This window comes from Eulemur rufifrons, chromosome 16 (assembly GCF_041146395.1).
Source record: "Eulemur rufifrons isolate Redbay chromosome 16, OSU_ERuf_1, whole genome shotgun sequence".
Taxonomy (NCBI): Eukaryota; Metazoa; Chordata; class Mammalia; order Primates; family Lemuridae; genus Eulemur; species Eulemur rufifrons.
In genome coordinates this window covers 59,019,446-59,046,086 of record NC_090998.1, presented here as the reverse complement: position 1 = coordinate 59,046,086, position 26,641 = coordinate 59,019,446, and the positions used below count along the sequence as shown (strand labels likewise).

The following is a 26,641-nucleotide window of genomic DNA, read 5'->3' as shown; positions in this document are numbered from 1 at the left end:
ATTCTTCTTTAGTATATTTTAACCTCTCAGATTTTTTTCCATACAATTTCTTGGTTCTTGGCTATGTCGATTATAATTATTGTATTAATTCTGTATTTATTTTGTAGATACCTATTAAATCTACATTTGTAGAAATGTATATCTCATTTTAACAAGACTGAAGCAGCATAAAATTTGCTTTGTTATATCTAAACATTAATGAACCAGGTTTATTACTGAAGTGTATAAAAATATTATACCTCATCAAGGATGATAGTACTTGTTTGTATTTTGTTAACAAATTAGAAATTATGGGTAGAATGCTAATTTATTCCAGGATAATATTCCATCGCACTAGCAGGGAAAAGTAATCCCTGTGTACTTATACAAGAAATTATCTAATGTAGAATTTATATGTAGATGAGAAACTGAAGCCCTTGAAAGTTAAAGAACTTTGCCATAGTTATACAGTTACTTGATGGAAGAATTATAGTCATTGGAATTATTGTGAGTCTGTGACTACTCCCCAAATGAAAAGATTAAAACAAAAATATGGCAGACTTTTTTTTTAAAACCAAGTTATATGTCATTAATATTTTTGTTTGTTTTTTGTTTTGGTTAGTGGAACTATAACTAGGAAATTCTTTCTTAAATTTGTTTTGATGGCTAAAAGCATTTCCAAAAAGTATTAAATTTTCTCTCCTTATGAAGAGAATACTACAGCACTCTTGTGCTTCACACTTTAATACTATATTATTTCACACATTTCCCCTGCAGAGAAACTGAACCACTGGGGATTATGTAGCTTGCCCAGGGTCATACAGCTAGTGAATGGTAGTGCCTGTGTTGAAACTCAGGTAGTCTGACTCCACAGCTTATTCTCTTAAGTATCCCACCCTCTTCCTTATAAGCAGCCATTTCACTGTATTATTTTTGTTTGACTACCTGGCTTCTTTATAAACAGTAACCTTTTTAAAAGAAGGAATGATAGGGAGCAATGTTTTTTTTCATGTTTTCAATCCCTGACATTTAGTGCAATGTACATAGTTGCTACACTATATTTATGAGATGAATTCATTGTTATTTTTTAGTTGATTGAATGGTTTGCCATCTGTCATTCTAAATGTTCATATTCTGAATATCTGCTATTACTATAGGCTTCTTTAACCACAGAAAATATAGGAGCCAGCCTGAATGTATGTTGCAGAGTGAAAATGGAGCTAGACTGCCTGGTTTGAAATCCTGACTTAGCTACTTAGTGGCCATTTGGAAGGTATTTCGCTTCAATAAAATAAAATACCTGAAAGATACTCCTGCGGATTATATAAGTTAAATGAGAAACAGAATATTTTGGAGAAAGGCCTTTTTATTCTGGGCCTAAAATTATTACTACAAATAAATTTTCAAAGTCAGCTGTTCAGTACACAAATCAAAAATAATCAGATGTATAAGAAAATAAAATATGAATGTGAAATAACTGAAACAACAGACAAGAAAAAGGCCTGTGAGGCTTTTCAAATATTAGAATGATCAAACATGGACTCTGTTTTTAAAAAAATAAAGATAAACTTCAAAATAAGAACTTGAAAAACAGGAAATTATAAAAAATAGCTCACAGTTATGAGAAATAATAGGACAGAAATTTTAGAAATGAAATAAAACACAATAACCAAAATTAAAAATTCAGTGGACATATTTGTAGTAGATCGGATGTACAGACAAAGATAGAACCAGAAGAGGAAGATAGATCAGAAGAACTTATTCAAGATGCGGCAGGGAGAGAAAAGATGAAAAATAGAGGAGAGAGATTGCGACATGGAGAATAAAGGAAAAAGATCTGTCATGTATTTTTTTCCAGTCATAAATGTAAGAAATAGAGAAAGTGGGACAAAAACAATCTTTTTATTGGCTAATACTTTTCTAGAACTGATGAAAGATGCCAATCCACAAATTCTCAAGAAGCCAAATGATTCCAAATAGCATAAGTAAAAAGATACTTGTGCATAAACATATCATAGTGAAACTTAAGAACATCAAAGACAAAGGGGGAAAACAACCCCAGATTTCCTTCACACGTGTGACAGTTAAACTTACTCCTATTTGACTTTTTTTTTTTTTTTTTTTGAGACAGAGTCTCGCTCTGTTGCCCAGGCTAGAGTGAGCGCCGTGGTGTCAGCCTAGCTCACAGCAACCTCAAACTCCTGGGCTCAAGCAATCCTACTGCCTCAGCCTCCCAAGTAGCTGGGACGACAGGCATGCGCCACCATGCCCGGCTAATTTTTTCTATGTATATTTTTAGTTGTCCATATAATTTCTTTCTATTTTTAGTAGAGACGGGGGTCTTGCTCTTGCTCAGGCTGGTTTCGAACTCCTGACCTCCAGCGATCCACCCGCCTCGGCCTCCCAGAGTGCTAGGATTACAGGCGTGAGCCACCGCACCCGGCCCCTATTTGACTTTTCAAGTGAAACAGTAGAAGTCAGAAGGGACTGGAAGGATGTTTTCAGTGTCCCAAAAAGAAATAATTGCTTATGTAAAATTCTATGTCTCTTTTAAAAAAAAATTCTTCAAGAATGAAAGCAAAATAAACATATTTCAGACAAACAGTGGAGAGAGTATTACTGCCAGGACTCCTTCACTAAAGGAAAATCTAACAGGTGTACTTCAGGCAAAAAGAGAGTGACTTCAGTTGGAGGTCTAAGTTGTAAGAAGAAATAAAAAGCAAAGACTATATGGGAAAATGTAATGCATATTGATGCTAAAACCAATAAAATATAAGAGGAACAAGTGGAAAACTCAAAATAAGATGATAAATATAAACCTGGATAAGTCAGCAATTATATTAAGTGTTAGTGAGCTAAAGATTAGGTTTTAAAAAAAAAAAATCCAGTACCGTGCTGTTACAAGAAACACATCTAAATATAAAAGGATAAAGAAAAGTGGCGAGGGCGGGGGAATGGGGGAGAATAAAACCACTATAAACACTGCTGAGAGTTCCTGAATCTACTGATATCAGGCAAAATAGATTTTGAGGCAAAAAGCATGAGTAAATTATATGCCCTCAAAATATATAAGCAAACTTTATAGAAAACTATATGGAAACTAGATAAGTCTGTACTTATATTCTTCTCTCTATATTTGAGGGGGGAAAAAGAGGACAAAATCAGTAAATAATGTCAAAATTGAGCTCTGTTAATTTCTATTGATGGACATATATAGAACTTTATAACACAGTTGTAGAATATACCTTCTTATCTAATACATATGATATATTTATAAAAATCAATCATATGCTGTGCTATAAAGTAAGTTTCAACAAATTCTAAATTATTGAAATTATTTAGAACATATTATCTGACCTTATTTATGTTAGAAATCTATAACAAAAGATCTGTAGAAAATTCGTTTGTTTGAAATTCAGAAATATACTTCTAAATGCCCCATGGGTCAAAGAATAAATCATAGTGGGAATTCAAAAAAGACTTGAACAATTGTGAAAGCATCGCATTTCAAAACTTGTAGTATATAGCTAAAATAGTGACCAGGGGGAAATGTGTAGCCTTAAATGCATATTTTAGAAACAGAAAAGAGACTTGAAATTAGTAAGCTAAGAATTATTCTTAAGTTCAAAAAGAATCTCGAAGGAAAAAGAATATAATAAAGCTAAGTAGGAATTAATGAAATAGAAAAATACACATACTAGAGAGGATCAATACAGCCCAAAATTGATTCTTTGAAAACGACTAATAAAGTAGACAAACCTGTGGTAAGATAAGGAAAAAGAGAGAAGGAACAATTAACCAGTATCAGTAATGAAAAAGGGACATAACTATAGATGGAGCATGTATTAAACATGTAAGAGAATATTGTGAACTTTTGTATGTGGATATATGCAAAATCCAGATGAAAAAGACAAATTCTTAATAAATATAATTTACTAAAATTATTTTTAAAAGAAATAGAATACCTGAGTAGTCCTAATAACCATTAGGAAGTTCCAGATCCAGTGAGCTGTGCCAAACATCAAAGGAAGAAATAACTCCAGTCTTCCACAACAGCTTCAGAGAATGGGTGTGGGGAATGGGGTGGGAAAAAACTAGTGTTAGTATAACCTTGTTATGTAATTCAACTGAAAGACATTGTCCTATAATTTTTCGAATTTATTCGTGGATATAGGTTACAAAAATCCTTAATGATATTAGCAATATCTTTTTATAAACAAGACAATGCATTCTGACTAAGTCAGATGAAAAACCTAAGAATGCAGAATTGGCTTAACATTAGCGGTTAATATGGTCTTCTACTTAACAGATTAAAAGCATAAAAAATATGATTATCTCAATAGAAAAGTTTGTGATAAAATTCAAATTCATTTTGGTAACTTAAACTAGAAGGAGTGAATTTTCTTAAATATCTATATCAGTATTTGTACCTAAATCCTACATCAAACATTATACTTAATGGTGAAATGGCGATAGTTCCCCTTTGAGGTTAGGAACAAAACAAGCATGCCACCAGTCACCATTACTGTAGTTAAGGTTCTAGATGAATGGAACAGAATAGCAAGCCCAGAAACAAACCTACACATGTATGAACATTTGACATGTAAAGAAGTGTCACTACAAACCAATGGTTAAAAGATATTCTTTTTAATAAATGGTGGAGGGTCAATCAGTATTTAAATGGAAAAAAATGAAATTGTACCTCTACATCACACCGTACTCAAATGTCAATTCAGGTGGATTATAGACCTAAATGCAAAAGGCAAATCTGCATTATTGGAAAATATCTTTATGACCACAGATTTAGGGAAGAATTTCTTAAACCCCAAAACATTAAACAATAAAGAAAGAGATTGCTAAATTTGACTTTTTTTTTTTTTGAGACAGTCTCACTCTGTTGCTTGGGCTAGAGTGAGTGCCATGGCATCAGCCTAGCTCACAGCAACCTCAAACTCCTGGTCTCAAGCGATCCTACTACCTCAGCCTCCCGAGTAGCTGGGACGACAGGCATGCGCCACCATGCCCGGCTAATTTTTTCTATATATTTTTAGTTGTCCAGCTAATTTCTTTCTATTTTTAGTAGACAGGGTCTTGCTGTTGCTCAGGCTGATCTTGAACTCCTGAGCTCAAACGATCCACTCGCCTCAACCTCCCAGAGTGCTAGGATTACAGGCGTGAGCCACCGTGCCCAGCCTGACTATGTTAAAATTAGGAGCTGTTCACCAAAAGAAACCATACAGCCTATAAAAAGACAAGTTATATGGTAGGGAGATATTTGCAATAAATACAATTAGCAAAGGACCGGTGTCTAGAATATATCAAGAATTCTTTTATAAATCAATAAGAAAAAGGTAGACAACCAATTTTTTAAAAATGCACAAAAGATCTGAAGAGGTTCTTCACAAAGAGGAAATTAAAACAGCCAAGTAACATGTGGGAAAGTGCTCAACATCATCAGTAATTAGGGACCTGCAAACCAAAATCTCATTAATAAACTAATACACCTCACCAAATTGGCAAAAATATTAAAACCTATCAATACTAATGTTACAATCGATACGGAGAAAGAACTTTTATGTACTTAATTTGATATAATTAAATTGAAGATAAACATATTCTGTGACTCAAGAATTCTTCTAGGTTTAAACCTTAGGGAAGCTTATGGATATGTCTGCCATGCCACATTTCCAAAAATGTTCATAGCACCATTGTTTATAGGAGGAGAAAACTGGGAAGAACCCAAATGTTTATCAGTGGTAGAATGGGTAAATAATGGTGTAGTTATGCATTGGGATTCTAATCAGCAGTGAAAATGAATGAAATGCCTGCTGTGACATGCTAGTAAATAATTATTGCAAAAGTCAAGATAGTTACTTTTGAGGAGAAAGAGAGTGGGTTGTAATTAAGATTTGCATTGAGGGGAATCTTATGGGATGTTAGCAATTCTCTATTTCTTGATTTGGATGGTGGTTATGTAAATATTTCCTGTATTTTTTAAATTATCCTTTATGTTTATGCATTTTTCTGACAATGTGCTGTAGTTCACATTTTTAAAAAATCTTTAGAAGTAAAAATCGAGTCCAAATATGTGTTAAGTATTATGTGTCTCAGAGAAGGGAATAGTTACCTAGGGCTACATGATCAAATCAAGGGCTCCCCAGAGAGGTGGCCTCGGGTCTGGAGAGTCACCGTGGCATCATAGAAACAGCATAAATAAACCTAAGTTTGAATCAGCTCTGATACTGTCACTTATTGATATTAGCTAACTTACTTTATTATTGTGAGCTTTAGTGTTTTTAGCTATAAAACAAGGTCACTTTTTGTGTGTGTGGTGGTATTTTAAAGATTAGAAAAAAATAAGCATCTAGCATAGTGCCTTACACTCAGAGGGGTTCCCACAAATGGGTATTGGTGGTTGTTTTTATTAATATTATTGTGTTAATTATCATAATTATCATTATTGTTGATAACTGAGTCAGAATTAGCCAAGTACAAAGTAAGTTAAAGGGATATAGACTAGGAGGGAAAGGATGCCAAAGCAGGAAAAGTATAATAAACTGAAAGAATAGGAAGAGTGTATGATTTATTTTTTTTAGTGAGGTATAACAATATATAGTTAAGTAGGTAGCTTTTTGAATTTTTAATTATGTAGAGACACGTGTAGCCACTTCCCAGATCCTCGGAAGACTCCCTCAGGCCCCTTCCAGTTAGTACCTCCTTCAACAAAGGTAAACCACTGTTTCAACCTCTAATACCGTAGATTAATCGTATGGTATGTACTTTTTTTTTTCCCCTTAATTGGGAAAGGTGGCTTCTTTCACTAAATATTATATCTGTTCATTTTCATTGGCATGTAATATTCCACTGTATGAACAGATAATAAGGTGTTCAATTATTCTATTAATAGTCATTTGAATGGGTTCCAGATTTCGGCTATTATGAATAAAGCTGTTGTGAAGATTCTTGTACCTCTCTTTTGATGGACATACACACTCATTTCTGTTGTGTGTATCTAGTATTAGAATTCCTGTGTTTTAGAATATGCATACATTTAGCTTTAGGGAATACTGCAAATAGTTTTCCAAAGTGGTTATGCCTCTTGTACCCTCACCAGTAGTGAACAGACTTCCAGTTGCTCCACGTTCTCAACTATGCTTGGATGATGTTAGTACTTTTAGTTTCAGTCATTCTGATGGGGATGTGTGTTTCTATTTCATTGTGGGAGTGAGAAGGATAGTTAAAAGAGAATTTACTACCCCAAATCACTAACAAGCAAACTTGCTGAAAAATCATGATCTGAAACTACAGAGTGTCCCCAAAATTGCCATACATAGGGAAAATGGGAAATTGTAGCTAAGTGTACCTTTATTTACAAAATATTCATTACAAAATTTCACAAATTTTTTCCTTTGCATTGGGACTTTCGGGACACCCTGTATTCTTCATTAATGATAGTACTCAATAATGTGTTATAGACTTCAGGATTTTGTTTATAAATATGACTTTTTTTAATTGAGTGATTTTGAAGTAATACTGAATTCCCATACATGGTGGAAAATGAATTAAAGCCTAAGAAATATTTTGACAGAGCCCCTTTGGCTTCTGATAATATACTTTCATGACTAACTTTTTAAAATAAAGATTATTTTTCACATTTTAAGGAAACCAGTTTTATCAGGTCTAAAGAAAGAGTTCCTAGTGTGACGTTTTGTTTTGCTTCATTGGAATTATCCTTGGAAAGTCAGTGTACAATATGGTAATATTTTTACTTTAAGTCTTTTGAACATTTTTGTGTGTTCTTTGTGTTTTACACTGATCACCTACTTGTTTGCCCTCGGTTGAAACTCACAACATTTGACCAGATATGGATGTTTTAGGAAGCATTTTGCTGTATCCTTTATAATTTTAAATAAGTTGTAAGTTATCAGGGCAGCTTTTAAAATAATCATTTGATCTGTAGGTTTGAGGAATAGAGAATTTTTTTAAATAGGATTCATTTATTGGGTTTGACAGGTAATATACAATCTAGGTTTGTAAATATCCTTTTCCAACATTTGAAAGTTTTATTAAGACTTTGCATTTTTAAAAAGTGTTTTCTGACTTATGACTTCATTTTAATTTACTGTTCTATTTTTAAAATATGTGAGTGCCAGTACAATGAACTAGGCATTTTTTTAATCTAATAAATGAATGGATCTAGATTTAGCTAAAACCAAGACAACACTAGAGAAATTGAAGTTTGTTCCTCTGAAAGTAAAAGATGATTTTTTTCATTTACAATATATATTTTAGAAACTATTTGTTCTCTTACATGTACATTTAGAAGATCTTTGAGTAATTTATGTTAGTCATTAGTATTGAGAATTACTTTTTACAGTGTTTATTGCTCTGAATAAATATTATAGAATTTTAAAATAATTATGTAACTTTTTGGTTTTGCTCTATGCTAAAGTTTCAAATTCCTATAAGTTTTCATTTAAAATTCCATGTTGCATTTATGAAACAGTTTTTTTTTCCTAGTATTGGGATCGAGTGATCTTTCTTTGTACTGGAGAGGGGGAAAAAAAGATTCCTTTTTCATATGGCATAAATCATTCAGTAAAATATTCAGATTAAAAAAATGGAATAAATTTGTTTTTAGCTATTATAAACCAAATACAGAATAAATGATATTATCATTGATACACTAGAAATGCTTAGGGCACTGGTACTAGTTGATTTTTAAGTGTTACTTTTATGAGTAATTGTACATAATTTTTTAAATACAGGTTTCTGTTGGACTCACAACAAATAATCATAGGGAAGAGTTAATATTACCTATCCACAAAAGTAGGAAAACCTCACTAAAATGTGTACTGTTCTTTTATGCCTGCCACACAAGTCTCAGTATTCACATTTCTTTAATTGCATCCTTATAATATTAATCTGTTAATTGCTTTTGGCATAGTGTTATATAAATGTTTTGTATGATTATAGAGATATATGCATGTTTGTCCCACTAAACTCATGTATTTTAGATTTATACTTTTAGAATTTGTCTAGTAATAGACAATGATAGTAGAGAGGGTCAACATTAATTGAATGTGGACTGTGTGCAAAGTATTATGCTAAGTGCTTTATATACATCTTCGTCTAATTCTCCAGTAAGCATATTATTAGATGTTTTTTTAAAGTCGATCCAGATTTATTTCCCCAAACTTCGTTCATCGCCTATTCTGGAATTTTCCAGTTTAGCAAGAGGTGTGAAAAGTGTTTGTGGCCTGAACTTTTGTACCCCCATGATGATAAGCTGGAAAAAAAAAAAAAAAGTATGTTGTGTTGGTTCTATCAGAATTCTTCATTAAAACCCGTCTCAATAGAATAAAAGCTCCATGAGGGCTGAATTTATGCACAGTGCTCTAGGAATGCTGAAAAGAGATGCTTTGCTTGATGTTGGTGGGTTTGGGGAAAGATTTAATTGTGTCTCTAAGCCTTAATTCTAAAGAAAAATTATACTAGATATGACCCTTTAGAGGTCTTTAAACCATAATAGTTTAAAAGTATAAGTACAGGCTTCCCTACGCTGATATATATCCAAATGTATATTTGAAATTGTATGACTCAAATATATTTGCTTTTTTAACATTAATGGCTATGTATTCTCAAAAAAAAGCAGTAGTACTGAAATTGATAATGTTTTTTCACAGGTTTTGAAAGAGGGAAGGAAGATATTTCTCAAAATAAAGATGACTCTTCACTTTCTATGTCAAAGAGTAAGGTAAGTGTATTGTTGTCTCCAAATATATGATTATGACATTTTTCTAATATTTAAGGTGAGAGAACTAACACTAAAATCTTGTCAAGCTTTTATGAGATATTTTTATGTTGATATATCTAAATCATGGAGTATGTATAAAAAAAAGTGAAGTTCTACTGGGAACTAAGTAGTATTGGTTACTTAGAAGTATGACCTGTTGGTAACTAGCATTCTCTCCAGAGTAATAACTGTTTCTGGTGTATCTGCCACAGCAGTGCTTCTTACACTGGAGCCTTGAGGGTTCCATTCAGATACATTCTGAGGGTTCATGGTTTAAAAAAAAAATTCTCAAGTGTTTTGGGTTTATTTGGATGACAATCACAATATATACATTTTACCAGGTAAAGGCCAGATCTTTGCAGTAATCTGCAATTCAAAATCATTTTCTTAGAATAATACATAATTTCCTAAGTCAATATTTCTCAAACTGGTATACTAACATATATTCTTAAGTCTGTTTGAGCCTTTTTTCTTTAAGATTACATATTCAAATTTGAGAAACACTATATGATACAGTGGTTTCCTGATGGGTTTGTAGTTCCCTAGATTTTCTGTAATTTGTCGAGGAATTTGACTTTTGACTGTTCTTTCTGGTCCGGTTTAGAAGCGGAAAGAGCTTTTATGTTTGTGTGTTCAAAGTTCAATGACTATAAGAAAACCTATTTATTCTCAGCAGTAGACCCTTTCTCTTACAACCCTACATTTTGTGTTCCTGTTCTTGGGAGTGGTTGAGAAGATTGCACAATGTTTTTATGGAGATTTTTATAGAAATGTTATTCACACTTTTCAAGTATTCATTACATAAAGGTCTATCATATGTGTAAAGTACTTAGGATAAAAGTTTAATATTTATACAACATATACATGAGTCACATGTGGATCTTTAAATTAATTAAAATTAGAAATTTAACTTCTCAGTTACACTAGTCACGTTTCAATGCTCAATAACCACATATGGTTAGTAGCTACCATGTTGTACAGCTCAGATATAAAACATCTGTCATTTAGAAAGTTCTGCTTACTGGGCAGCACTGCTTTAGATTCAGAAGAGCACATTTGAATCTTAAATCTCATTCATTACCTATGACTTTTTAGATGTTAATTACAATGATATTAATAGCTATTTAAAAAAAAAAAGAGAGAGAAATAAGGTCTTGGCTATGTTGCCCAGGCTGGATTCAAACTCCTGGGCTCAAGGGATCCTTCCAAATAGCGAGTACTACAGACACACACTACCATGCCTGGCTTAATAGTTACTTTTTGTTGAGAGCTTGTGCCATTTTTTAACTTTCATAATACTAGAAGACAGGTATTATTGGCCTCACTTTATAAGTGAGCAGAATCAAAGCTCAGAGAAATTAAGTAACTCTCCAGGGGTCAAAATAACTAGCAAGTGGTAAAATTAGAATTCAAAGTGGCTTCAGTTTTCTTTTCTGTGGAAAGGAGATAAGATCTGCCTCCCAGATTGTGATGCAGGAAGTACCTGGCAAAGTGGCTGGTTAATAATAGGTATTTAAGAATTTATTTCCGTATTTCGAATACAGAATTAAAGTGAATGAGTGGAATCCTTAAGATGGTAACTATTTGGTGTAAGTAAAATTATAGTCATCGTGTTATTTTCCAAGAGCTGAAATTTACTAATTCTCTTATAATTTAGATTTAATCTCGGTTTATTCTGTTAAAGAAATCTGTAGTTGCAGACAGGTATGGTACATCATGCCTGTAATCCCAGTGCTTTGGGAGGCCAAGGTGGGAGGATCATTTGAGTCCAGGAGTTTGAGACTGCAGTGAGGTATGATAACACCACTGCACTCCAGCCTGGGTGACATAGCCAGCCCCTGTCTCTGGACAGAAAAATAATAAAATTTATGCATTTATTATTAAACCTCATTCTCATGGACTTCGGAAGATTTTTATTGTTACCTAAGTAACTTTGGGTAATAAAATTTTGTTATTCCTTCCAAGATTGGTATCTTTAAACTGAGACCATCAAAGAATTTTAACTTTATACTTTCATGCACTTGATGCAAAAAGTATCAATACTGTCGTTTTGGTCATAGGATTTGGGGTTAACTGTTACTTCTTAAAACACATAATTGAGACCAGTAAGCACAATGGGATACACCCTCCTCACCCCTAGAACATTTTTTTTTTTTTAAATAAACACAGTTCCTTTTTCTCATGCATCTTTTTCTAGGCATTTTCATTGTATGAATGAGTGAATTGGAAAAGTCAGTTAATCATATTATCTCAAACAAAATAGCATTTTTAAATTAATTTTTAATTGTCCATCTCAACAAAAGGAATTACAGGATGAGTAATGTGTCTAGTGGGATAAAAGGAGTCCTATTAGAAAGATAAGGGGTTTCTGAGCCCAGATCTCTTAACTTGATTCTTCAACTATCTATCTACTTGTCTGCAGGTTTGCTAAGTCGTCTGTTACTTGCTTTAGAAAATATATTTACTTGAATGTTTAAAAAACCTCTTTAAACCAAAATATCTGATGCAGTCACAGTAACTAATTATTGTTCTTATATCTGTAGTATTAATATTTTATAATTTTCAAAGTAAATCACAAAATATTTTCATATATTAATGCTTCATTTATCTAAAGCCACTGTTTGGATCAAGTCCTATAAACTTTCTTGGCACTGGTAGTACTGCTAAGAATTTAAGTACCTTCTCCTATGTTTAACAATAGGTAAAAATAAAAATCTTAGGTTTTTAATTTTGTTGTTCCAAGATAAATAGAAACAGCTTTTAGCGTCGTACTCTTCTACTCTGGAGAAAGAATGTGATCTCTTTAAACAAGCACTGGATTAGGAGACCCAGGTTCTCTAATCCCTGCTATGTTAATGATTGTTAGTTTGGAAAGTCAACCTTCCTGAGCCTCCTTTTCATGATTTGTAAAATGGAGATAAAACCACCTGTTGTGGCCATTCTTCAAGGTTCTTTATGAAAATCAAATAAATGTGAAGTATAAACTGAAAGTCTGGAAACAAGTTTAAGACATTAATAATAATTTACGTCTACTGCATAGGTAGGAAGAAGTGTATAACAATATATAAGAATATAATATTCCTAGGATATTGTTAAATGCTATCAACATGGGAGTAAGCAATGTGATATCCTAAGAATATTGTTGTATTCCTAGAATACACACTGCACAAATTAGATAGAGTGGTTTAATATTAGGTAATAAAATATGAAATGTATGATTTTGAATCAAAAGTTTATTATATCTCAAACAAGCAGTGCAATTAAAGTATGTGCCTAAACTATCGACACACTTTTGCTGTCTTAATGGTAGCTTACTTATGCTAGCAGTGAAGAAGCCTAGAGAGTGAGTGGCGGTGAAATTATGAAAGGTAGTTTCCACAGCTTGTTGAGAATTGAATATTTTTCCTTGCAAGAAGTGGTCCAAAGCCTGGAAGAAGTGGTAGTCAGTTGGTGTAAGGACTGGTGAATACGGTGGATGACAGAAAGTTTCTAAGTCCAGCTGCCATAGTTTGAGAAGCGTTGTTTGTGAACATGTAGTTGAGCATTGTCTTGCAAGAGGACTGGCCTGTCTCTTTTGACTAGTCTCGGCTGCTTAATCACAAGCATCCTTATCGCTTCATCCAACTGGTTGCAGTAGACATCTGCTGTAATTGATTGACCAGGTTTCATGAAGCTGTAGTGGGTAATACCAGCGCTGGACCACCAAACAGACACCATTAGCTATTTTGGATGCATATTCGGTTTTGGACTGTGTTTTAGCACTTCATCTTTATCCAGCCATTGTGCTGAATGCTTATGATTGTCAAAAAGAATCCATTTTTCATCACATGTAACAATACAATGTAGATATGGTCCACCTTTATGTAACGACAGCAAAGAAAGGCAAGCTTTGAGATTTCTCTTCTGATGCTCATTTAATTCATGCATTACTCATCTATCCAGTTTCTTTACTTTGCCAATTTGTTTCAAATGGTCCATTATTGTTGGAATAGTAATGCCAAACCGTGTTGCTAATTCATGTGTAGGTTGAAATGGATTCGCTTCCACTACAGCTTTCAGCTCATCATTATCCACCTTGGTCTCAGGTCACCCACATGGCTCATTTTTAAGATTAAAATCACCAGAATGGAACTTCTCAAACAACTGACATACTGTGCATTCATTAGCCACATCCTTCCCAAACAGTTCGTTGATATTTCAAGCTGTCTGCACTGCATTGGTTCCACGACGGAACTCATATTTGAAAATAACATGAGTTTTTGACTTATCCATGGTTTCCCAAAAATTGCTCTAAAAATTTTTTTTGAAAAATAATCACAAACCAAAATGTGCATTTGAAAGAATGAGTGAGTATGTACCTTGACAATAAAAAAAAAATGTCAAAGCAAAGGGTCAGATATCAACTGTCAAACTTGGTACTTAAGGAAATTGGACATTCCATACTTAATAACCTAAATACTAGTTTCTAGAGATGTTTTTATTTCTTCCTATTAGAGGAAAAGTACCAACAGGGCAATGTATGCACCAACTTGGTAGAATTTACATGGTTTGATTTTTTATTTAGAATATTTCAACTGTTAAAAAATAGTATTGCTTTGCTTACTTTTGTCCTAACTATTAATACATAGTTGTATATGTTCTTAGAAATACCCTGGAAAAATAGAACATAATAATTTATAAATGATCTTATTTAACTTCACACGGTAAATTAATTTATTGATTACTTTTGGGTCTTTGTGCATTTAACATGGATTTGTTTTTAAACAAAAATATTAGAGAACATTGGTATTTGTTCTACCAATAAATGGGAAGAATCATAAACATAGGTTTCACATTAATTTTTATATGATGTGTAGAATAAGTAAAGGTTTTAATTATTTCCCTTCTGTTCATTTCTATATGATTTCAGTCTGAATCTAAACTTTATAATGGCTCGGAGAAGGACAGTTCAACTTCAAGCAAGCTCACAAAAAAAGAATCTCTTAAGGTTAGTTTCCACAGTTATTTCTGGAAGATAATTTATATTGTGTTTTTGGAAATAGGCTAATAAGATAAAGAAACATATGTGTGTGTTTCCAAAGAAAGAAAAAAAAAAATCCAGAGGTACAGACAGACAGGCACACATAGAAAATGATATTTGTGTGGTACGCTGGGGTCACCTGATAAGGCTGCTTGATGACTGTCTCAGAGCAGGCCACTTTAGTCCTCACCTGGCCAATCCAGGCCTCACCTGGGGCTGAGCACTTGATGTCTCTACACAGCCATACTCAAGGTAAACATGTCAGTGTGTTGTGGAACACCTGATGGGAAACTCTGGTGCCTTTTCTAAATTATTATAGAGTTCGCTAACTGCTGGGTCATGGGCCCACAGGCAGATATATTTTGTTCAACCTGCATAATGTTTTAAAAATTTGAGCCAACAATTACAAGTCCAGACTTATGATTTTTCTTAAGAAATATGTAGTATTGGGCCTGCCTTCCTAAATGGCTACAGAACCTAGAGCTTAAGAAACACATGCTTTCCAACTGGCACTGGTCCCTGACTAGTCTGTTTTACCCATTTATGTTTCATGCCTGGTCCTATGTGCATTTGCAGTCTCATATTAAATCTCTTAATTCTGATATATTAATGAAGATCAAAAGTCTAAAGTTTTTGGGGTATAGAATTGTTAAAATTTTATTATGTATAGTGGGTAGTCTGCCACTAAATGCAACTTTTCTGATGCAAGATTTTGTGTTATAGTTCTCTTGTTATTTTATTCATAGTAGGAATCCTGTGTAGCAGTTAAAAGGATAAGGTAGACATGGAAACTCTTAAAAGTATTGAATGGGGGACCTTTTTCTGAGTGTTAACAAAAACCTCACAAAATCTGTGTATTTCTATAGGTTATGTACATAGGAAAGGTCTGAAAGGATAGTGTGCTCCAGAAGGTTAACAGTGATCAACTCTGAGGATTGGAATAGGATGGGGTGTAATAAAGATAGCTTTTATATTTGTGGTGTTTGTGATTTTTACCATCAGATGTAAATATTATTATACATGTAAATAACGTGAATAATACAAGTGTTCATGTATTATGTATTTTAAAAGAAGTAAAATTCTTTAAAAAGATACAGAGAGCTGGACTAACGATCAGAAAAACTTGATTCTAACCTTGATTGTCTAAAACTTCCTTCAGCTCTAAAACAAAAAACTATATATACTTTTTTAATCCTAAGATGCTAGCATTCTAGAGGTTTAGAATTTTATACTTTACATCCATAGACCTAAAAAATTGAAAAGAAATTGTTCATTTCTATTGAGTTTTTAATTTCTCTATCATTTCCATAAAATAGGTGCAAAAGAAAAATTACCGAGAAGAAAAGAAAAGAGCCACAAAGGAGTTACTCAGTACGATCACAGATCCTTCTGTTATTGTTATGGCCGATTGGTTGAAGGTCAGTGTATTGATTCTTGAATTCAAATTGCTGAATGTTTGTCTCCTGGAATGGGAAAGCCCAAAGTACACCTAAAGCCTACCAGACAAAGCTTCTAGGATGATTGTTTTTCCCTGGCAAAGAAACTACTAATTGTAGCCCAGAGGTTCTATGCTCCAATCCTAATGGGAGAAGGAACCTTAATGTCTCTCTTATTAGTAACATTAAATATGTACAGTATAGCAGTTCTTTTAAAAAGGCCTCTTGATTTGTGTGATATGTTGTCTCATATAATATGGTATAAAAAATTTTGTTCACTATTTAAATTATTTTTAACTATTACTGTAGACTTGGTATTTGCACTATTGAGAAGAGAATGGGCAAAGTTAATATAAAAATTATCATTTGAAAATCGTTAATTATCAGACAAACATACATATTCCTGTTCCATACCCTATTCTTTTGAGCTCTGGTTGTTTTTATTTCTTTTTCTCTAATCCCAGTCGCTATATATCTTCTTTCTCATTCTTATCTGAAGGATAGCTGGTAGGAATCTTTCAGACTGACTGTAACTTTAAGAGTGATCTTGTAGGACTCTGACTTACAGAAAGTTTTAATACCTGGCATTCAGTGAAAGCTTTCCACATTCCCCAAGAGTTGGTAAGACAAAACTTTAACCTAATAACTCTTATGAGATCTGTTGTATTAGTTCTGTCACTAAAATGGGAGCCTAGTAATAGTATCCCTGACAATTCAAGTAATACCAGGGTCTTCTTTAATCTTGTGCTAAAAACACCTTCTGACTTACTTTGTCTTAATATACTTAGAAGTATATTAACTTCAGATCTCACTTGGATTTTTCAGAGTTAAACCTACCCTCTATAAGTCCCCAACACATTCCCTGGCTGACTTTCTAAACCTGACCTTCCCTTCTAATAATTTGCCCTCCATATTCTACTGTCACATCTCCATGATCCAAAATGTTATTTCGGGGTGACTCTCTTCCTTTCACTTCTCATGTCTTACTATTCTTTTAAATACACACATACCTGTTCTTAAAGATTTTTCTCTTTTCTTCATACTGGGCTCCAAACTCCCCCTTTCTAAATTTTTCTTGTTTAATATTACTTTGGTATGCTTATTTTGGGGGTTAGGGAGCACTGTATTTATTTCATACTTAATGTAAGTACATTAAAAAAGAACAGATGTTTTACAGTAAGTAAAAGGGTAATTTCTGTTTTTTAATCTAAATATTAACGTCCTTTCAGTATTTTGAATTCAGTGAGTTGCAAAGAAACAATTTTAATAGATTACAAAAATAGAAATTGATAGAAAAAACCAGTTTTAGACTTACCATCGACATAGCATTAAACCCTAGGATGACAAACATTTTATGAAAATAGAGATTCATGTAACTTGTGTTTTAAAATTTTCCCTGAGAAATTTATGTGGCACACTTTATGTAATTACTAAGAAAAAAAATAATTTAGAGAAGGTAATTTTAAGGGCTAGGAGGAGGTTCTTTTCTTTTCCTACCACTCACCAAATATTTAGGGAATGCCTGGTTTGTGCCAGCAGTGTTTTCAGCACTGTTGAGTACTATTGATGCAGTGCTGAGGAGGAAGATTTTTAAAGGCAGAATAACCATATACTCACAAAAATGAAGTTACAGCTATGATAAATGTTACAATAAGAAGAATCTCATGCTAGGAAAGTATGTTTTCATGGTCCCTGACCTGGTCAGGGAAGGTAGGAAAACTGTTCTACTTAGTACATTATTTTGAAACTGTTGGCCTACTCTCCCACGAAAATTTAAGTTCCTTAGAAACAGGAACCATGTCATTTTCATGTCTATTTGCAGTGCTTGCCGTATAGTAGCTTAAAAAAAAAATCTATTAAATCTGAGGTGTACATATCATGGAAATTTTAGGTTAAAATATTTGCCATTTTTCAGTTTATATCTTATAGAACAGAAAGAGAAAAACATATGTTTGATTTTAAAATAAACTTGTCTCTCTGTAGATTCGTGGTACTCTAAAGAGCTGGACCAAGTTGTGGTGTGTGTTGAAACCTGGGGTGCTACTGATCTATAAAACCCAAAAAAATGGTCAATGGGTAGGAACAGTCCTTCTGAACGCCTGTGAAATCATTGAACGTCCATCAAAAAAGGATGGCTTTTGTTTCAAACTTTTCCATCCTTTGGAACAATCTATTTGGGCAGTGAAGGTATGTAAGCACTTGTTAAATAAGTAAAAGATAAAGAGGACAAAATATGAGTAGAGCTGAAATAAATCATTCAAGTGATTTCTGTCCTCTGCCAGGCAGGACTTATAAATTTATTTCTGCTTTCAGTGCATTATTCCTTATTCTGTCTTTACCTACAATGAAATGTGTGCCAGAAGGCTCTGTTTGCCTTTAAGATATAACTATAAAATTTCTCCAGAAAATGTTTCTCAAATTTTCATTGCTATCTTATTATCCTTTTTTGTCCTTGAGATTTCAGTTTGTTCTAAGGTTTTTTTCAACTTATATTTGCTATTAATAACTCTGCTTTGTAACATTGTATCATGTTACTGTGGATGTTTTTTCCTCTTTATCAAAATGGTTAGATTCCTTAGAATGGAAACTGCCCTTTATTTTTGTGGTTTTTTTCTGTAGTGATTTAAATGTGTGATGGGAAGCAGAAGTAGTCCTACTTAGTCTTAAGAGAGGCAGATTTCTTTAAAGATGGAGCTCTATTACTTTCATAACTAAAAAGCATTACTGTGGTCACTCCTGTGCTATGAAAGCAGAAATAAGCAGAAAGTGGAAATGCCTTATTTGATTAACTACCCAGGAATTTTACAGAGAGGAAGCATGTAGCACATAGTAACTGAATAAATGAGCCCAGTTTAATAGTTTCTAAGAAGGTCAATTACACTTTAATAAAGGGTTTAGAACTCCTTTAAGGAAAACCACTAACTGAGGCTAACTAAAAAGTAGCTTCACCTTGGTTTTGTTTTGTATTGCTTAATTGGACAATGTACATACACCTAGGAAAATATCTGGACTTTTAATTTCAGTAGTCTGAAGTCATAGCAAGCGTAAAGGTAGAGTTACTTCCGTTCTGGGATTCGGCACTTCCCACAGGGGAAAGAATTTAACCCATAGAACCTCTGATATTTATATATCATGTGATTCTTTCTCATGTGAAGAAAATGACTTTCAAACCTTTTTTTACGTAGTATTTTGTTCTACTTTCAGGAATTATAAGAATTATAATGAATTCTTAAATCATTAAAAATATTTTAATGTCAAATTTATTTAAATTCCAAATATTGGAGAAAGAGAGAGAAATTTGTACAACTGTGTAAACATCAGAATATTCCCCACAAGAAAAACCTACTTAGGACATTGTTTAAACATTTTGAAACCTTGTGTTTATGATTAAAAATAACATTCATAAGTTCTTTTGGTCAGTACTCTTTTTTGAGCATTTTACATGGAATCTTTTATTTAATTCTCATACCTATGAGAAGTATAGTTTCCTCCCATTATAGAGATAAAGAATTGAAACCTAAAGAAGTCATTACTAATAAAGTAATTTTTCTGGCATGGAGTCAATATTCAAACCCAAGCAGGACTATACATCCTACTCTATACTCGTTATAGGAACTGGCCCATAAATTATAAAGCTGTTTGAAAATTCGCAGGGCATTACAGTATTTGTTAAAGCCATATTGATTTTTCTCTGCTTTTTCATTTTAAAGCTACATTGTTACTTTCTAATGTTTATGCTTCTTGAAATCCATTTTATTCTTTGACTTGATAACCTTAAAGAACCCTTTCAAAACAACTTTATCAAAATTATACTGTAAATTTGACGCTTAGTTTTCTTTCCACATAAGGACAATGTCGGCTAGGCATGGTGGCACATACCTGTAATCTCAGCTATTCAGGAGGCTGAGGCAGTAGAATCACTTAAGCCCAGGAGTTTTGAGACCAGCCTGGGTAACACAGCAAAACTACTTCTCAAAGAAGATCTGTGTCTACCTAAATATCTAAGTTTAGCCTTGGTGGTGCGAATTCCTGTTGGTGTTGTATACTTCTAAGACAACCCTAGCCAACAATAACAACAACAACAACAACAAAATTCCTTTTTCTTTCCTGTTTTTGGAAAAATAAAATGAGCTTTTATAATTGATCTTTAAAAACAAGTATATATCATTGGTTATAAAATGGAGAGTCACTTTTCTCTAGACCCAGTTAAAATTCATTTCTCTTTTTCTTTTGAATTTTTTACATGCTTATATATTATTTCCAGCTGTTTTCTTTAGGCTTCTAGAAATTTAGTATTTCTTAGCTAGTGTAACTGTAGGATGGAAATTCTCTTAAATTAGAATTTGGTGTTTAGTATGGTAAATTTTAGATGCCTTAATATGTAAGCAATATGTAGAAGATAATATTTAAGTGATGATAACTATCATTTGTTCAATTTTATGCCAACGAAGTATATTTGTTAGAAAAGAAAATTTTCCTCAATACTTAACATTTGCTTTCTCAAGAAGGATGATTAAAGCTTGTTTGCTTTTAAATTATAATCCATGCCTGATTTAGATTATTATAGATAATAATGAATAATACAGTTGAGATCTCATAATACTCACTATGCACTATTTATTTTGTTTATCTTGTTATTAAGGGTCCAAAAGGTGAAGCAGTCGGATCCATAACGCAGCCCTTACCTAGCAGTTATTTGATCATACGGGCTACTTCAGAGTCAGATGGTAAATATAGTTTTTGATGGATTGGATCTTGGTCTTCAATTTTAAGCATTTATTTTATATACCACTTTATATTATCCTTGGGAAATCTGTTTTTAATATGGCATTTGCAGCAGAAGCATTGTAATCATAAATTGCTTAGAACACTAAATAAATTATTATTAATAAGGTAGACAAATAGGGAAATCTGATAGGAAAGAAACTATTATATGATTAAGTGATAAGTTAGCAGCTCAGAGTTTTCTTCTTCATCTTCCATTGACATATTAACTTACTTGTTAGTGGTCTTTGAGGTAACTCATTTTTATCGTTTTAGAGATACATTTAATACTATTAATATTAATATTTTATTAAATATTAACATGCATTTATGAGACATACTAGGGGTTTTTTTTTGTTTTCTTTATTTACATAAGGAGACAATCAAGTACAAACTTTTTCATTCCACAGTTAATACTTAATTCATGAAGCAAAGATGAGAGAAAAACATACTTATAATCTTAATAATTGATAATGAATTTCTTCCTCACTTTCACAGTTTAGACAAGTGTGGTGTAGGGACTCTTGCAACTTTCCAGGGTTTACTTTTACCAGATAATTATTTTTTTTAATTAAAATAAAGGCACGAGTTTTCAGTATGAAAATGTTGTACTTGGCTGATATTCCCAGCAGATCTTGAAACAAATATATATGAATTTTAAGAACATTAAACAAATATATATGAAAATTTTTCTGCTAATGCAGTTCTGAATTTTAATTTAAAAAATAAAGCTATTAATGTTTCTCTTAACTAATATGGCAGTTAGTGACAGCATTATACAGGCATTTATTTCCCTGGCTTAAAAGTTTTCATACATATAAGTAGAATGGATGCTAAGCTTGAGGATAGACCTATCAATAACAAAACATTATTTCAGATAGTTATTTATAGTAGGACCGTAATCCCTCCAGTATATTTTGTGTACCTTGCTGGATAACCTTGAAATTATGCTGCATGTTAATGTTTTAAGGTTTGAAAAATAAAGTACATTTATTTTAGATTGGCTGTACTTTCTAATGCATGCTGTATAGTATTAGTGGTTTCCAGATGCTTAGTATGTAAAAAGCATTTGTAAAAGTAAAAGATTACATTAAGAAATCCTAGTAAGATTTTATGTTCAGATTAACTTTTCCAGTGTATGTTTCTCAGAGAAAAAAATGGAATGTTTAAAGGTAACAGAGTTAAATTAAGGTGCATACTAGTTTCATAGTTTTTAAAATTATACCACTTATGAATCTGTGTTCTTCTAGGAAGGTGCTGGATGGATGCTTTGGAGTTGGCTTTGAAATGTTCTAGTCTTCTTAAACGTACAATGATCAGGGAAGGGAAGGAACATGACCTGAGCATTTCATCAGATAGCACACATGTGACTTTGTATGGCTTATTACGTGCTAACAATCTCCACAGTGGTGACAACTTTCAGTAAGTAGATCCTGCCACTCATCTGGTAATGATTTCAGAGACTATGTTTTTTCACTAAGTTGGCAGGCCTAGAATTTTGGTAGTGTATCTAGGATTAAAATTAGCCTATCTTCTACTCACTATATGGCCTTAGGCCCTATTTAAAATTTGTTTAGCTGCTGTCATCAAGTGTAGAAATTTATTTCCTTGAGTCCAATGTCATTTACTTTATTTTTCCCACATAGAACTATGCTGATTATCCACCTTGTCTTTGTGCATGCTATACTTTCCATTAAGAATGATAATCATTAAGAATGATTTCTATTCCTCCTTTCTCTTTTCCTCTGTCACAATCCTATATGTTCTTCAAGACTGGTCTCAAATATATATGTGCTCCTGCCTCATAACAATGAGATACAGTCTGTTTTTCTATTGTTACAGAATAACACTTTTTTTTTTTTTTTTTTTTTGTAATGGCACTAGACTTACTCTACCTGGCATTTGTGGAATTCTTTTATATTGTATAATATTTGGAGTTGGACCTGTATCCTATTTGTGGTTTTATTCCTTGAAGCATTCATTGTAGTTAATACTAAAAAAAAAAAAAAATTTATCCAGGGAAACCAGGCAGTAGTACAAAGACTTTGTTGAGGTTTAGGTCTCTTTTGTTGCTTTATAGGAAAAACATTAGACTTTCCCTTTTCCTCCCTTTCCCTATCCCTCAGTTTACTTACTCCCATTTGACACTGAGGTTGATTTCCTCAAAGTTAGACTGCTACTCTCCTCTGTGTAGCCTGATTCAAACAATTTTTTCTCTTATTCTTTTGCCTAACTCTATTTAAAAAACAAAACAAAACAAAACTCTCTTTAAAACTTCCATTACCTGACCTTTTATAAAAATTTTATCTTTGCAAACCTACAATCTGGGGCTTTATCTTAATCCCAGTACTTGCAGCCTGGATGGAATAGGATAGAGTGGGTTGCAACTGATACAGGAAAGGGATTTGTTGGGACCTCTTCCCAAGACTTTCCCCCTTTTCTACAAATTAGTTACTCTAATCACTTCAAGTGAGAATAGGGTAGGTATAGCAGAACTTACTGATTGTAGGCTTATAGGCTCATTTTCTTAAGCTGAAATTTTCATTTTTAATTTTCCCTGGTCTTTTCCTCAAGATTAAATCTTTCAGACAAATTCAATAGTTACTTACCTTTCACATTTTCTCATCTTATTCGTGCACTGATTTGGAGTGACTTTGGAAACCTTTACTAAGTAGAAAGTCATAATACATTTGAGTTCACCTAAGAACCCAATGATCTTGACTTGAATTTTTTCTTTAGACCAGAAGTGATAGTGAGGTTGATTGAAGTGATAATGTTTGCAAAACTAAGAAAAAAATCTACAAAGTGGTAGTATAAAATTTTGCTTTTAGAAGATTTTAGCGCTAAGTGGTAGAGAAACAAAGAGGTCAGAGTGTCATCTTTTAAAATTTCTCCAGGTTTTTATTTAACTTCTCTGTGCCTCTGTTTACTAATTTATAAAATGAAATAATAATATTACCTATTTCATAGGGTTATTTTGAAGATTAAATGAAAACTATGTAAAACACTTAGAACAGTGGCCAGCATATAGTAAATTCTCAATATTAATATATCATTATTATTTATAAAGTATTCTTAACCTCCTTTATTCTTCCTCCTAATAATTATTTCTCTAAGGTTAAATGATAGTGAAATTGAACGACAACATTTTAAGGACCAAGATATGTATTCTGATAAATCTGATAAAGAAAATGATCAAGAACATGATGAGTCTGACAATGAGGTGATGGGGAAAAGTGAAGAAAGTGACACGGATACATCAGAAAGGCAAGATGACTCATATATTGAACCTGAGCCTGTTGAGCCTTTAAAGGAGACTACCTACACTGAACAGAGCCATGAAGAACTTGGAGAGGTAAAAGTTTATTTTCAGATTCTGGTTTTTTAATTCTTGGGAATTTTCACATGAAGTTGAAGGTATTATTTGCTTGACCTATTGCTTATTTTCCTGAAAAGAATATTTAGATGATACCTATTTGATTTTAAAAGTTGCATGTGTATGAAATATATCAGGATTTATAAACAGCTAAACACATATACTCACAAATACCAATATTTCTATTAAATTTAAAGTTTACATTTTCTTCACGTTTGCTTTTGAAATAGGATATTGCTTAATGTCATTGCCAGGTTCAAAGTAAATTGCAAGGAAACATGAGTTTATAACTTTGTTATTGCCAGTGCATGGAAGTAAATACAGTATAAAAGAATAAATTGTGATTTTTTTTTTTTATAGTGGACCTTTTGTATATGTCGTCTACTTTGTCTCTTTTAACTACTCCTTTACCTAAGTTTTGTAGCTATAGACTTTAATTATTACTTAAAGGGTTGTTTCCCTATTTTAAGAATGCTGGAGGTAGTTCTGAAGAGAATTCATATTTTCAACATTAGCCTTCTTGTTTACATATCTATGTGTGTGAAATAAATACAATATTTCAGTAATTTTTGTTAATTGCTAAAGGCAGGTGAGGCTTCTCAAACAGAAACTGTGTCTGAAGAAAACAAAAGCCTTATCTGGACACTGCTGAAACAAGTTCGTCCTGGCATGGACCTTTCCAGGGTGGTTCTGCCTACATTTATCCTGGAACCCCGTTCTTTCCTGGATAAACTTTCAGATTACTACTATCATGCAGATTTCCTGTCCGAGTAAGTGGACTCTTGTTTGTTAAAATAGAAAATACTTCGTGATTTTAGAGATTCTTAGAATGCTATTTTCACATATTGTTCTTTCCCAAAATCAGGCTCTAATGAGACATCACTCTCTCTTTTCTACCACTTCTATTGTCAGCCTTAAAAAGAAGCATATTTAATACTATGCTATAATGTTTCCATTTATGAAGTTGCATTGAGAGACCATAAGCTTGAGGAAGACAGGGATTCTACCCCTCAGCTGACAGCACTGCTGTTATTGGCCCCTTGACCTGTTCACTAAACTAACACAGGGAGAGGTGGTTTGGCATCATTTGTTCTCCCCCACCCAAGCCTTCATTCAGGTCCCATCCTGGGGCTTGTGCTTTTATTCATACTCATCTCTCTGCATGCTTGTGAGGCATGTGCAGCTTACTAAACTGGAATGTTTTGCCAGTTGTTGGCTTTAACAATAAATCCTTACTCTTTTTGCTTTTCTTCTGAAGCTGCCAGCTGATCCAGGGTGTAATTCTGAAGAAGCAGGCAAAAAGGAGGCAGAGGAGAAACTGTCTACCTCTCTTCCAACAATTTCTTGGAGAACCAGTAAACTTTGCAAAGAATAGCACCTTTGTGCCCATGCTTCCAGTTCTCACCTGCTGCCCCTAGTCCAGCAGCAGTCGCGTTTCAGGGCACTGTGCTTTATATAATACTAATTTCTGGCCCTGTGACCTGATTTTTAGAATCTGGATTAAGATCTGTTTTCAGTTTCTATTAGTTGTATTAGTGAACATTGCAAAAAAATAAAAACAAAAAAATCATAAGCTGAGTCAAAATATAATTGATAAGCTGGGAAATTTTTTGCATGTTTTGTCATAAAGTGTTAATCTCCCTAAAATGCAAAGAGTTCTTAGTTATTGAATGAAAATGATTAACAACCTTTAGAAAAATGGGTGGAAGAAATGATCAGGCAGTGTAAAAATGAAGACATAGAAACGGTCCATAAACATGTAAAACCTCATACAAAATAAGAAAAATGTAGATTCAAACTATAGCCAGGTGCAGTGGCTCATGCCTGTAATCTCAGCACTTTGGGAAGTCAAGGCAAGAGGATTGCTTGAGGCCAGGAGTTCAAGACCAGACTGGGTAACATAGCAAGACTCCATGTCTACAAAAAATAAAAAAATTAGCTGGATGTGGTAGCATGTTCCTGTAGTCCCAGCTACTCAGGAGCTGAGTTAGGAGGATCGCTTGAGCCTAGGAATTTGAGGTTACAGTGAACTATGATGGCACCACTGCACTTCAGCTGTATGACAGAGTGAGACCCTGTCTCTAAAAAACATTTTTTTTTTTTAAACTATGGTAAGTTACCATTGTTCATCCATCACCTTGACAAAAATTCAAAAGGCTTTTATACCCCAGGTCTGTCTAATATCTTCTGTAGTTTTTTTATCTGTCTAGAAATTCATTTCTCTTTGAGCATAAGGCAGGTTCCTGTGAATCTAATAAGATCTTTTTGAG

The 26,641-nt window shown here is 33.1% G+C and overlaps 1 protein-coding gene across 5 annotated transcripts in view; it reads left to right on the top strand.

The window, feature by feature from the left end:
* Positions 1-26,641, top strand: part of OSBPL8 (oxysterol binding protein like 8) — a 149,829-nt gene that overhangs the window by 94,500 nt on the left and 28,688 nt on the right. For all 5 annotated transcript variants that reach the window (XM_069489811.1, XM_069489808.1, XM_069489807.1 and 2 more), the window contains 8 exons: positions 9,666-9,736; positions 14,685-14,762; positions 16,112-16,213; positions 18,215-18,418; positions 20,874-20,958; positions 22,246-22,417; positions 24,113-24,350; positions 24,957-25,141. In XM_069489811.1, coding sequence (XP_069345912.1) covers positions 9,666-9,736; positions 14,685-14,762; positions 16,112-16,213; positions 18,215-18,418; positions 20,874-20,958; positions 22,246-22,417; positions 24,113-24,350; positions 24,957-25,141 — 1,135 coding nt within the window. The remainder of the gene's footprint in view (positions 1-9,665; positions 9,737-14,684; positions 14,763-16,111; positions 16,214-18,214; positions 18,419-20,873; positions 20,959-22,245; positions 22,418-24,112; positions 24,351-24,956; positions 25,142-26,641) is intronic.